This window comes from Populus trichocarpa, chromosome 13 (assembly GCF_000002775.5).
Source record: "Populus trichocarpa isolate Nisqually-1 chromosome 13, P.trichocarpa_v4.1, whole genome shotgun sequence".
Taxonomy (NCBI): Eukaryota; Viridiplantae; Streptophyta; class Magnoliopsida; order Malpighiales; family Salicaceae; genus Populus; species Populus trichocarpa.
Genome location: NC_037297.2, coordinates 15239864 through 15254083, shown reverse-complemented (window position 1 = coordinate 15254083; position 14220 = coordinate 15239864). Strand labels below are relative to the sequence as shown.

Genomic DNA, 14220 nt, shown 5'->3' with positions numbered 1-14220 from the left:
CTATTGCCATGGTCATTTATAGTTGCTGTTATTGTAAAATCCAAAACTATATACATCCCATTACTGGGAATTTAATAGAAGAAAGGAAAATTTATATATGATCAGCATATATACAAGGACTATATATGATGTGTTTTTTCACATTTTAGCGAGGTTTTAATATAATCTCAGGAGGATATATAGAGCAGGATTTTCTTGAAACAAAAGGGAAGACAGAAGAGAAGTCACACCAGGCGCGCGCACACACTTGAACGTTTACATGATAAAACTTGTTTACAGTGCTATAATCATGGCTCAGAAAATTATTGTAGTGGGATGACACTGATGTAGATTGAAACTTCATCTTCATGCATGTCCTGCTTAATTAGCCGAATATGGAAAAGAAATGACAGCTGAGAGTAGCTATGGAGATTAATTATGATCCTCATCAATAATTGAAGATTGGTAGATGGAAACACAAATCATTGCAGCATGCAGATAATCACGAAGAGACTAAAACATGTCTTTGTTAAACATTTCCCTCGTTTTCTTAACCTTAATTATTTAAAAGCTTAAAATGAGAGAGAACAACTAATTACCATTCCCATGAAATGTTTTTTTTTTTTTTTTTTTTAATGAAATTGAATGAGTAAGGATTAAAGTACTTGTCAGCCAATCACGTTTTACTCTGAGATTAATTGCAGAAAAAGAAATATACAAAAATAATAATAATATTATTTTTTTTATTAAAAAAACACGCTTTAACGTACAGTAACTAGTTTCAGGCCGTGGTTTTATTGCCGTAAAAAGACAGGACACAAGTAGCCATGAAGATAGCAGAAGGGAACAGTCAATCTCATCTACATGTCATCTGAGTACAGTTCTTCACAAAAACCCACGAAACCGCCGTGTGATGCCATCATTGTCCGAATGAGTGAGTTAAAGAAAAAGAGTCGACTACTGTTCCTTTCTCTTCTCTTCAATGTTTGTTAGGAAAGCGGTGTAAAGTGTCGTGCATGCATCCTTCCTTTTTCCCCTCTTCCCTTCCTTCCGCATATTTGCATGCACTCTCTCTCTCTCTCTCTGTTCTATTTATAAAACAAATAAACACACTTTGTCTCTCTGTCTTTGCCCATCCATAATACTACTACCAAACAAACAAACTTAACTCGTTCGCTGTTACTCTTCCTCCTCCTCCTCTTCTTCCACTCTACTCTACTCACCACGCACTAACTCTTTGGTTTTGTGTTAATGAAGGTAAGTATGCTGAAAATATTATCTCTTGTTTAAAGACTTGGGACTTTTCTTTTTGGAATTATTTATAATGTTGTGCATGGAGAGATTAGATTGTCAAGTTTTAATTTTTGTTTCAATTAAATTGTGGGTTTTGGTTAAGAAGGGGTTTTAGGGATCTTTGTGATTTGTTTTTTTTGTTAATCATTGGTTGTTTATCAATTAAAAGGGTTGATTTTTATTTTTTGAATAAAAGAAATGGGCACCAAGATTTGCATGAATGCGTCGTGTCAAACTGCAACAACTCATGAATGGAAGAGAGGCTGGCCTTTGCGATCTGGTGGTCATGCTCTTCTCTGCTACAATTGCGGGTAATCCCCCCCCTCTTCATTTTAATACTGGATTTAATTTCCAATGCTAGCTAAGTAGCCTCTTCAAGGGCAGTTTGGGGATGTGAGGTTTTGTTTCTAGTTCATCACTTTGTTGTTTTTGCTAATCGATTCCTTGTTTTTGTGAATTGGGTTTTCACTGGACTAGATTTCTGTCATGTGGTGTGTTTTCGTACTTTTGTTGTAAGAATCGGTGACATTGTGATTATGGTTATTAAGACATCTATAATTAGATAATTAGTACTCGAGCAAAACCAGCTATACCTCAGCTACTGCTTGTTATCGTATCATGGAAACTTTTCATCTTTAATTATAGCATATAATTAAGCCGCTAATTATGGCTTATAAGCAACCATACAATTCACCCGCCACAGCCACAGTGTATTGAATTTTGTTCATGGTATTAACCAGCTGAGGAAAATTGCTGGCCATCCTAGGAGAACCTATCGAATTTTATCTTTAAGCAGAATGAGCCTCAAGCAATAAACTTGGACAATTGTTTTTTGTTTTTTTTTTGATAATGCACTTTCTTATGCATTTGGCTGAGAGTGGATGCTCAACTTTAATTTGAGTGAATAATCCATTCTCACATTAACTGCAACTGTAGCAAATTTTAAAATTTGATAGAGATGTTGCCATGTCAGTTGCTTTCAACAGATTTTAGTAGTTCAGTTTTGAACTGGCTCATTTGTTACGCTTGTTTTTTCTTTTTTCCACTGAATTTCTGTAATGCATGGAGCTTTATAACCACCCCTTGCCCGTTTCTGAAAGCGTCGTGAAATTACGAGATATCTTATAACTTTCATAAGTTTGCAACAGTTTAACATTTACTCTAGTTGACCTTGTGGTGCATTACAAGATGCTTTTACCTTCAACTCAGAAATATCCTGGTTCTGATTGACCATTCCATTGGTGTCATTATGTTTGCTTCCATTGCTTTTCACTATATACTTGCTAATTTGATGTGGGTTCTATCTTTATATTCAACTTAAGATCTGCATATGAGGATTCCCTTTTCTGCGATACTTTCCACTCAGAGGAACCTGGATGGAGGGAATGCAATATATGCAGCAAGGTAAGCTAATAATCTAGTAGCTATTACTTTTTCCAAACCCCTCCTTTCTATTGTTGAACCTTTCTCAGATGATATCAATTCATGCCCCCCCACCCCCACCCCACCCCCCCCCCCCCCCCAAAAAAAAAAAAAAAAAAGAGAACTAATTGAAATTTGTGTGGCAGCATCTCCACTGTGGATGCATAGCATCAAAGTTTTTGCTTGAACTCTTGGATTATGGGGGTGTTGGGTGTGCTAGCTGCGCAAGGAGTTCTCGACTTCATTTGGTAAGATGCATTGCATTTCTAGTTTGTTGTATGCATCGTGTTTGAATATTAGTTTGAATGGGTTAAACAACTGCTTTTGGTTTTCAACCGTTACTGGTCATTCTGTCAAAAGCATGAGTCATTCATAGAGGCTTATTAGATCACACGCTACACGTGTGAAAATAGGTTGCAAGCATTATGGCTTTGAAGACTTTGGTTGTCCTGGTGATTCTCCAGAAATGGTTTCAGGATTGTTGCCTGTTCCTTTTATACAATTTGGTGACAGACATGATTAATGTGTTCTTGTGAAAGAGCTGAATATATATGGAAGCTTATCCTTAAGCATTATAGTTAAACAATATTGCATGTGCCTATAGATCCTCATGCTTGATTTTTATTTTGATGACTTAAAATTATGGTTGTTGTACATAGGATGATGTATGCTGTTGGCATTTTAAATGATCTGACTGTAAGACAGTATGCTTTTAATGGCTCTAGTCACATGGTCTTTCATTAGTTTCTTTATTTGCTCATGCAGATGCAAAGTGATGAGATTCCTAATGGATTTAGCTTTTTGGCAAGAAATAATGCTGGTGATTCGGAGTCCATTCCTGCTGAAAACACAGTGGCTGGTAATAGCAATGATGAGGGAGGACTTGCTCAGTTGTGCAGGCTTCTAGAGGCTAATGAACCCAGTCTATTGCATCCCTCCAAGAGAGCCAACACTAATGGAGGTCTTGGGCAATTCAGACAAGAAGAGATCATGCATGCAATTGGGGATATTGGCACAGGCTTCTCAAATGTGACTCAACCATCAATTGGATCATCTAAATTTTCCAAACCAAACAATACGAGTTCTTTGTTAGATTTGAGAGATATGCACAGTTCACTTTCTCAGCCATCTTTGAGTATGGCATTGGGAGCTCCATCTGGGACTACAAATTTTGTAACCTTTCCTGATGGGGCTGTTGAAGGAAAGGAACAAAGAAAAACACCTTCTTCCTTTCAACAGGGACAAAGATCTCGACCAATATTGCCTAAACCCTCAAAACCTGGCCTTTCTGTGAGTTCAGAGAATAATATAGGTGCAGCTTCTGAGCTGCGGATTGCAAGGCCACCTGCTGAGGGGCGTGGGAAGAATCAGTTACTTCCTCGGTATTGGCCAAGGATAACTGACCAAGAGCTGCAGCAATTATCGGGAGAGTATCCTTTATTTTAAAGTCTAATTTGTTGGGTAAATTTGCTTCTGTGATTTGTATTTTTTTCATCATCAATGGATTCAGAATTAGTGGTTTCCTTAAGCATGTTGTCTAAAAGTTTGAACTCCAATATTGTGCCATTGTTTGAGAAGATTCTCAGTGCCAGTGATGCAGGTCGAATTGGTCGATTGGTTCTTCCAAAAGCATGTGCAGAAGTAAGTTTAAAATTGTATAGCCTGTGCCCTTTTTCTGTTCTTCTTTTTTTGGTTGTGCTTCTCTCTTTGCTTTTGTATTTGTGTAAGATTTAAGCCATTGCAGGCATATTTTCCTGCTATCTCTCAATCTGAAGGGATTCCTTTAAGGATTCAAGATATAAAAGGGAGAGAATGGACGTTTCAGTTCAGATTTTGGCCCAACAACAACAGTAGGATGTATGTGTTGGAGGGTGTAACCCCTTGCATACACTCTATGCAATTAAAAGCGGGTGATACAAGTATGATCAATTATATTCTTGCTTAAAGTTGATATTAATGCCTGAGTGCTCAACATATTTTGCACATTGAATTGTAAACTGTGATGCTTTAACATAAAGCTTATGCTATTCCTTTCTGGGGATGACTCTGTGCTTGATTTCTAGTCTTGATAAAAGGATGATGTTAATACATAGTTATATAAGATATATATTGCTTCATTCAAATTAAGGCCATAACAATCAGCTGGTTTATATAAAAATCATGTATGGACCAGGAAGGTGGTACAGTTATTTAAATTAATGGAGCACCATATAACTTGTTTTGGCACGAAGGGAGATGTTCTCAGCTGCATTAGCCTGCTTAAATCTTGTCTATCTGTATGAAATTCGAATCCTTTCCAACAGAATTAAAGTGCATTAACGGTACCTCATTTGATCACTGTGTGATCTATTATACTAGTCATATTTTTGCGTTCTTTACTCTAGTGGAAGTAAATATCTTTTGCGTGTCATGTGTTTCTCTTTCTCTCTAATGTTATCTTAGGAATGCTATCTTTTTCCTATCTCAGTAACATTTAGCCGGATAGATCCTGGAGGCAAACTTGTCATGGGATTTCGCAAGTCAACAAACAACGATGAAGATACACAGGTTGAGCCTCATTGGCATTTTCACTTCATTCTGAATCCTTTAACTTTCATATGCCTTTTCTCTTTTTTGGTGTGTGGAAAAATTTACGTTTACTTTGCTTGTTGAATAAACAGGACGTCCAGGCATCTGGTCTTCTCGATGGCACTGCTTCAGGGGAAACTTCCTTTTCTGGTACTGTTGAGACTCTCCTTACAGTAAGTGGTTAATCTGTCCTTTTCAAATCATTAAAGGCAGCAAGGATCCTTACCAAAATGCTCTGTCCAAACGTTTGAAATTAGCTGATGGGGATATTGGCTGGAACAATAGTGAGAACCACAGGGGCAGGATAAATGGGGATCTACTGCAGCAAACAACAGCGCCCACAGAGAAGAAAAGGACTCAAAATATTGGACCTAAAAGTAAGAGGTTGTTCATGCATAGTGAAGACGCTATGGAGCTAAGACTAACATGGGAGGAAGCACAGGACTTGCTTCGTCCACCCCCAAGCGTGAAGCCAACCATTGTCACTATTGAAGACCATGAATTTGAAGAATATGATGTACGTTTCTCTTGTTCCATGATTTTTCTTGCCCATGCATTGCAAATTATGTGCAATGATGCATCAAAGGATTCATAGTATTGAATTTCCAAATTCGACCATTTTTTCTGGATTAATTATTTGATCAAATTTCTTTGTCTTTTAGGAGCCTCCGGTTTTTGGGAAGAGGACCATATTTACTTCTAGATCATCTGGGTAAGGATTTATACATATGCCTAGCATTACTTTCTGTATTAAGAAAAAGAACTACAGTAATGTGTTGGTAAAAGGATATCTTGGAGTTCTTTCAGCATTTGTCCAATGTACGGGTTGTCTGTTGTCAACATTTTCCTGTAGTCCATTGTACTCAAATTTTGAAAGAGGCTCTGTTAGTTTCTATTAGAAAAGGCATGTGTTGATTCCATAGACCTTGATATGGATGGCGGCAAAGTTCTTTTTGCCTGCTTGCTCCCTGCTTCTTACTATCTTTAATCAAGGGAAGCAACAGAGATCTAGCAGCTCTATTCCCAACCTTCATCTGTTTTGAGCTTGTAATATACCTCTCTTCCTCTCCCATCTTCACCATCACAACAACTAGTGCAATGAAACATCTATGGTTATGCAGCAAGCTGGAAGGTTGATCACTTGGTGGAATTTTTAATCTGCATGAACGGGCTTGTCTAAGTTCCCAATATTAGTTATTTTAATTTTCTATAGCTGAACCTTCAGGGGACAAGAACAGTGGGCTCAATGTGATGATTGTTCCAAATGGCGAAATCTTCCTGTGGATGCTCTTCTCCCTCCAAAATGGACGTGCTCAGAGAATGCTTGGGATTCAAGCAGGTTGCTCATTTTTTTTATTGTTTTTAGGATATTTCATTTAAAATCATTCATGATTGTTATTTGGTTTCACATTTCATATTTTAATGGTCTACATTCCTAGGTGTACATGTTCTGCACCTGAAGAGATGACTTCAAAGGATTTGGATAATGTTCTGGGAGTGAGCAAAGGTATGACCAGAACTCTGTGCTTTCTGCATAAGCTTTTATACATTGAGGAGTTCTATGTCGTTTGATTTAGACAGACTTTAGCTTGCTGTAGACTGTGTGTTTTTATGTGTGGTAGTAAGTTTTTGCACATAGTACAATAACTGGGCAGACTAATAGGCATTTTCCTCCTATGTCATGTTCTGATGAGGAATTTTAATGCAAGTGGGTGAATCATCATGACTAGATAGCTGAAATTCCATACTAATGCAGGTTGCTTAAAAAACCAATATATATAATAAAATCTTTCATTGTCAAGGAAAACACATGATTTGAAGAGTCGTTGATAGTACTTTTTATAAAGATTTTCATTTGAAATGTAAGCTTAATAACCTTGTATGTAAATCCGTGATTCAGTTACTGTCAAGTAAAAGACAGTTGAATAGCAGTGGTGATTTTTTTTCATTTTTCTGAAGTGCGTGATTTTTATCCTTGATGAATCTCTGAACATCTCCTTGATTTGAAATTCCACCCCTACATCTTTGCAAAAGCAGATTTCAAGAAGCGAAGGAATTTAAGAAGTCAGAAGCGGTTCCAAGAGCGGGAGTCTTCTGGCTTAGATGCTCTGGCTACTGTTGCAGTTTTAGGAGACAATCTAGATGATTCAGGTGATCCATCAGTTGGAGCCACCACAAAGCATCCCCGGCACCGCCTTGGTTGCACTTGCATCGTTTGCATTCAACCACCAAGTGGGAAAGGCAAGCACAAGCCCACATGCACGTGTAATGTGTGCATGACTGTAAAGCGCCGTTTTAAAACCCTCATGCTGCGCAAGAAGAAACGCCAATCAGAACGCGAAGCAGAAATCTCACAGAAGGACAACATGGATCATAAGGAGGAATCAGAAATGAACGGCACAATGAGTCATGAAGTGTTGCATATAAATAATCCAGACACTGAAGGAAATCAAAGCCAAAGGCAAATAGAGAAGCCAGAAACTAGTGCTGGGCAAATAGACCTAAATTGTCACCCCAATAGTGAGGACACGTCACTGGAAATACCAGGATTGAGCACGATGAACCTTGTTGACACCGCCAACTCACCGTTGGATAATTATATTAAGCAAAATGGGCTTTCAAGCTTCGTGTGGGACCACCAGGGAGGGCCAGCTCAAAAAAGTGGAGAGAGTCTGAGGCGCCTATCTGATGAAGCATTTCTGGCATCAATAGGCTGGACTCACGAGAGCATACGCGATTGAGGCTACTGTTTACTCATTTTATATCGGCTTGGTAGTTCATGAAGAGTTCAATCATCTTCTCTCTTATACTGTAATCCATTTTCGTTTTTAATGCCCTCTCCAAAGGGGTGGTGTCGCACATCTCTCTACAGTCATAGAAAATGCAATTTTGCAGAATGTTTAATTTTCAACTCCCCCCCGTCTCTGTGTTCATGCAGGGTGTTATGAAATTGTTGACAGAGGATCTCAAATTGCATTCTAATTAGAATTTTAGAAGCTTTTAGTTTTATTTGATTCAATTTAAAGCAGAGGGTTTGACATGATCAAATGCCCAAATTAGAGAGATCACTCAAGATGTTAAGCCCTTTAACAATTCAAAGAACCCAAAAGAGAGCACTTGGGCTAATCAACCTTCGGTTAATGTCAAGTAAAATCGTGCCATTTCAACACAATTCTTTGCACCCCATTCATAATCTCAGACTGTCTACTCGCAGTTGTAATTTACCATATATTTTTACTTGTCAATTAATTTTTGCTTGAAATCCAACACTCAATTCGGAATAATTTCAATTTTGTCTGCCATTTTAAATCCAAAAGGTTTGTTTTGTACATATTGCAAGGGGGTGAGCTTGGATGCATCCATGCAAGCCCACAACATCATTTCTCACAAATTCACAAATGAAGAACATGATTTGAATTCTCATTATTTGATTAAAAAAGGCTGCCAGATGCTATTACAATGCTATTGTTACGCTAATCTCCATTGATGATATTTTGCAGCACACGTATTACTTGTACTCGGTTCAGTATCCGGGATACAAATGCGGAGGCAAGCGTGGTTTTGCAAGAGCCATGCTGTCTTCTGCAATGGCAAGTTTGTAGTTTGATACAACATTAATCTCTGATTTAGCATCTTTATTTTCTTTTTGAAATTTGACATAGGATACTGGAGACATCTTGATTTGAATCGCCGCCTTTTCTTTATCTTGACTCTTACTTTTTTTTTTATCCAGGAATACTCTAAATAAATAGATATAGAAGCTATAATTGTAAACCACGATTGAATCTATGGAAGCATTAGTTTATACATTCGTAGTTATTTTGGTTTCATGATTTAAAATATAAGTTTAACATGTTAAGTTGGTTTGATTTTTAAATGTTTTTATAATTGATCTGTTTTAAAATTTTATTATTTAATATTGGATTGATTGAGAATTTGACTTCATAATTTATTTTGATTTGCTTTCTATAGGGTTATTATAATTTTATAATCTGGGTCACAAATTTGACATGTTAATCTAGATTGTCTCAAGTCAATCAAATATATTGTTATTTAAATATTAAAAAAATATATCATCTTGAAATTTTATTTAGTCAAATATTATTTTTACATGTTGTATGAATTGTTTTTAGACCAGTTATGTCAACCGGATTATATAGAGTAAATACTCACACAATTTAATTTTTTTCTGTTAAAAAAAATATTTTCAATATTTAAATATTTTTTAATATTAAAAAAAAATTAACAGGTCACATGACATTCATCATGCTAACTCCCTTTAGGCTACACAACAACAGTGGCAGATGACCGGCCCATATTCCTAAAAATTGATGGTCGGTTTTGGTGGATTGACTGATATTTAAATAAATTAACTAAAAATTTTGAAAATTTAGAAAGAGGGGTATTTATTTAAATTTAAATAAAAAATTATTATAAAAAGTTGTTAATATTTTTTTAAAAGCTAAAATATATAGGAAATCTTTCTCCTAAAAGCCAAATATATGAGCATGAAAATATTTAAATATTATTTTATTTTTAATCTGTGTTTTTATTTATTTATTTTAGATGACTGATTTTTATTTTTATAAATACATCACTTAAATATAATCTATTTATATCTAATATAAATAAAAAAAAACATAAGATAATATGAAAATTAAGCACAACATAGCGAATAATAATTTTATATTCAAATAGTTTTTACTTGAAAGAATTTTATTAAAAAGTGATATAAAATTATTTTTGAAATTTTATCTAATAATTTAAGTTTTTAAGTTAAGACTAGTTCTTTAACATGTTAATTTATATAATTGTTTTTTAAATAATTCAATAATAACTATCAAAAGTTATTCCACGAGTTTATTTTGGGAAGATAGATAATTACAAAGATAGAAAAGAAAATTATATTTGATCCTATTGATAAAATATACTTTCATCTAAACTTAAAAATTATTTTTTAATTTTCTCTCGTGTTGGTCTCTTCTCTTTAATTATATCTATCCCTATCATATAAAGCAATTATTGATAATTATTTCTAAAATACTCTAAAACTTCTCTTTTTTACATTATTCTTTTTATAATATGATTTATTATTAAGTGTCTTGGTTGTCATTATTTTTCTAGCCAGCTAAATTTCAAGAAATTTAACCTAAAATAAAACGTAAATGAAAGTTTAATTTGTTCATAGTACTATATATGCGCACACACACACGACGTGTTTCTTTAAATGATGTAAGCATTTCTTTTAAATTTTGTTATCTTATTTATAAACGATAGCAATATATATAATCAAAATCGAAGCCTTTTTTTTTTTTTTGGATAAAATAAAATCTATTTCTATGATTTTTTTTTCTTTTTTGTGTTTCCGTGTTTAACGATCATTTGTTTGATCAAATTTTCACCAACTTTGACGTTTAAAATGCACACATTCGGATGCACAGTCATGTGATTAATGGATGGTGTCGCACCCTCACTGCGGAGCGCGGTGACCCATGATTGATTTTGGTTTTTTTTGTTTATTGTGTAAAGGAGTCGCCACCTAGTATTTTGGTCACTAGGAACCCTAACTGGTCTTTCAGAGATTCTAAGGCAAGAGACTAGTTGCGTAAAGGGAATGTATTAACACCCCTGGTACGCCTTACCTAAGGTAAACTGCTTGGTGTTTGGTTTGCTTTATAATTGCTATGGTGTTGGTGTTTTCTAATCCCATCAATTTTCCTACGTTTGATTCAAACTAAATTTATTAAGATAGAAATCCAAGGAGATTTCATGTGCTTTAAAAGCTCATTTTTCCCTTAGTATTTCAAGAGTTTGCAACTTGTAAATCGCAAGGAGGAGGGACAAAAATTTAGAAATCTATGGCGCTTTAAAAGCCTATTTTTGCCTTAGTGTTTTATACTCTCACGGCTCGTAAACTGTAGAGTAAAAAATTGAAATGTCATTATAATTAAAGCTTATTTCAAGGATGTGTGATGACTTATTATCCCTAGAAAATTATTTTGGATATTTACGAGTTAGAGTTTCTTTATCCAAATATTAACAGTGAATAATAAGTTATTCCCATTAATATTTTGGATATTCATCCCTTTGAGATTTCTTCATCCAAACATTAACGGTGAATAATAGATGAATTCCCTCCAAAATAAGATTTTTTTTTTTTTGGAATATTAGCCAATCCCTTTGGAGTTTTACAAACATGTTGTAAAATCCAGTAATGCAAGAAAATAATTTTTGTTGTGTTTAAGAAATCCATGCAAAAACACATTTTCGAAACTTCCAATATTGGACAGTACACACACAAAGTAAAATGCATGCAAAGAGACCACGTTACTGTTCAAGTGAATTAAAATTCACTTGAACAGTTCAAACACAAAGAAAACAAATGCATGCAAGAGGTGAAGAGAACAGACCTGGAGACAAAGAAGCTGCAACAACGTTGAGAGCGTGATGGTTGCTTGGTCTGTGTTCGTCTGTTTCAAACCTTTTCCTTCTGTTCTGTATTTGCGTCTGTTTCTTGCTTTTTCTTTCCTCTGCGTCTTTGTCACTCTCTCTACTGGTTCCTGCACTTTCTTTTCCCCTGTTCTGTAGATTTTATGTGCAGAAAAAATGGAGCAAAGACTGAAAGTCAGTCCCTACTTCTTCCTTGTTTCTCCTCTCTTTTTTTCATCTTTTCTTTTCTCTTCTTTCTCTTCTACTGCCTGCCTTCCTGATCTCACAGCCATGCAAGGATGAAGGAAGAAACCCCCTCTGTTCTCTGTGTTTTTTTCTCTCCTAACTGCCTACCTCTCTTGCATTTTTTGTCTTTCTTTTCCTGTTTTTCTGCCCCCCCTTTTTTTTTCCTTCTGCTTCCCTTCTTTCCCCCCCTCTTCTTCCTAGGTCATTAGAGGGGCTTATAACCTAAAACACAGCTCTATTTAGGAAACAAATATTACATTAACTCTAGGGTGTAATCTCGGGTGAGCAGAAATAGGAAACCAAAATATTTTGATTCTGATTTTGTGATCATATCTGATTTCTTTCCAGTATTTTAGAGGATGGTGCAGCTCCTTTCTTTCCTTCCATAGCTGGGACCATGAAGCTAACTGCTCCCTTTGAAATGAGGCAATAAAAACATGGTCTGCAGCTCTCCATTCAAGCGAGAGAAACATGGAAACCAAACAGGAAATTGCAGATAAAAGGAAAGAAAAACCGGGCTAGCTGTGCAGATGAAAACGTGGTTTCTTCAATTTCTTCTTTCGGCAAAATTCCTTATAATTTTATCTTCAATCAACTTCCTTATTTTAGCACCTTTTCCATTTGGTCCTTGGTCCAAAAAAGAGCTTCAAATTGGCCTGCAATTGGTCTTCAAACTTTAAGCATCTTGCAATTGTGTCCCTGCAAACTCAGGCAAAAAAAAATCCTTCTCGCGGCAGGAATCCTTGCTTTCACACTAGATATTCAAATGGAAATATCTTGAGCTTCTGATATTGAAATCAAGCGGTTCAAAAGCCTAAATTTATCTACACGTCTAGGACTACAACTTTGATGAAGGAGTAGAAGTGAGATAAAATCATTTTAGAGAACAAAATCTGGCAGTAATCTGGTTAATCAAAAAGGGTCTCCTGATCTAATTCAGAAACTGACAATGCCGAGAATCCTGATAGGACTGAGAGTATGACCTAAGAACAAATCAATAAAATTTGTGACGGAAATAGAGTTTTTAGTGCAAAACTCGGGTCAGGATCCTTCTCGCGGCAGAATTCTCTACTTTCACGTTAGATATTCAAACGGGAATATCTTGAGCTTCTAATATCGAAATCAAGCGATTTAAAGCCCAAATTTATCTACATGTCCCGAACTACAACTTTGATGAAGGATTCAAAGTGAGATAAAATCTTTTTAGATAACAGAATCTGGCAGGAATCTAGTTGGTAAAAAAGGTTCTTGATCTGACAATGCCGAGCATCCAAATCTGACTGAGAGTCTGCTTTAAGAACAATGATCCCTAGGACCCAATAAAGGTGTAGGTCAATTTTTCAACATGTCATGAGTGACAGAATATAGCTAGGATGGGCAGATATCGTACGAAACGAAGTCAGAATCAAAGCTTAAATTGGAACAAAAAAAAATTGCGACAACAGCAGAACCAATTTTTTTTAGTGCAAATTCTGAGGGATTTATCCAACCTTAAAGACCAGATAAAGAAGGAACGAATTTAGCATTATGAAGACTGCTGATCAATCTAAGAAAACCTGATGATTTTGGCAGCAATGGGGAAGGATAAAGAGAGCAGAAAACAGCTCAAACAGGGTTTCGAAAAAAAATATTTCTTTCTCTGTTTTTGTCAATCTTCCAGCAAACATGAGTTAAACTCCTACACTCAGTTCAAAAGAGGTATACACCGTCTCCAACACGTGGGGTCCAAAAATAAGTAACAACAGATGATTTATGTCGATGTGAATGAGATCGATGATATCTAGGTTTTGTGCACAACAGAACTCATGAAAAACATTGTTCATACGAGCTGGAGTTCCACAGCCACAAATTAATCAGATAATAGTGGCAGACGGTGATAATGATATTTGTCCTGGTAAACATTGTTCCTCGTGGATCTTGCTGGTCCTCACGTATCTCCATTTCTTGACCAGATGTTGAGGGTCCATCTTTTCAAGCTGATCATGTATCATGTGCTGGTTCATCGTTCCTACAAAGTTTTCATTAAAAATATATAAGCTCCTGAGTAATGGGAGGCCACGTAAATGTTGTTTTGTTGCTATAGTAAAGAAAGCAAGGATATCAACCACGACCTATTATACGATATATTTATAACACAAATAAGGCAAGCAGATAGAAATGATGCTGAGTATGAACTAGAAATCTTTGCCGTGAATTCAAGCTCAAAACCCCCCAACGGTCCAAAAAGAATGGGTCTAGGCGATCCCTGGACTCAATGACCATGGATCCTGGGTAGCACGCCCG

The 14220-nt window shown here is 35.8% G+C and overlaps 1 protein-coding gene across 1 annotated transcript; it reads left to right on the top strand.

Annotated features, from left to right (window-relative positions):
* Window positions 1–800: 800 nt before the first annotated feature.
* On the top strand, window positions 801–8271 carry LOC7465177 (B3 domain-containing transcription repressor VAL1). The gene is made up of 14 exons (XM_024583378.2): window positions 801–1236; window positions 1469–1583; window positions 2595–2676; window positions 2841–2942; window positions 3460–4124; window positions 4239–4335; window positions 4439–4613; window positions 5162–5241; window positions 5355–5412; window positions 5520–5779; window positions 5925–5974; window positions 6488–6601; window positions 6702–6769; window positions 7300–8271. The coding sequence occupies exons 2-14, from the start codon at window positions 1471–1473 to the stop codon at window positions 8001–8003; spliced, it is 2568 nt and encodes an 855-aa protein (XP_024439146.2). The 5' UTR covers window positions 801–1236; window positions 1469–1470; the 3' UTR covers window positions 8004–8271.
* The last annotated feature ends 5949 nt before the right edge of the window (window positions 8272–14220 follow it).

What these genes read in the sequence shown, in the direction of transcription:
- LOC7465177 (XM_024583378.2), top strand. Translation starts at nt 1,471, where the DNA reads ATGGGCACCAAGATTTGCATGAATGCGTCGTGTCAAACTGCAACAACT. An exon ending in ATTAAAAGCGGGTGATACAA is followed by an intron (nt 4,614 to 5,161) that starts GTATGATCAATT and finishes TTCCTATCTCAG; the next exon opens with TAACATTTAGCCGGATAGAT. An exon ending in AATGCTTGGGATTCAAGCAG is followed by an intron (nt 6,602 to 6,701) that starts GTTGCTCATTTT and finishes CTACATTCCTAG; the next exon opens with GTGTACATGTTCTGCACCTG.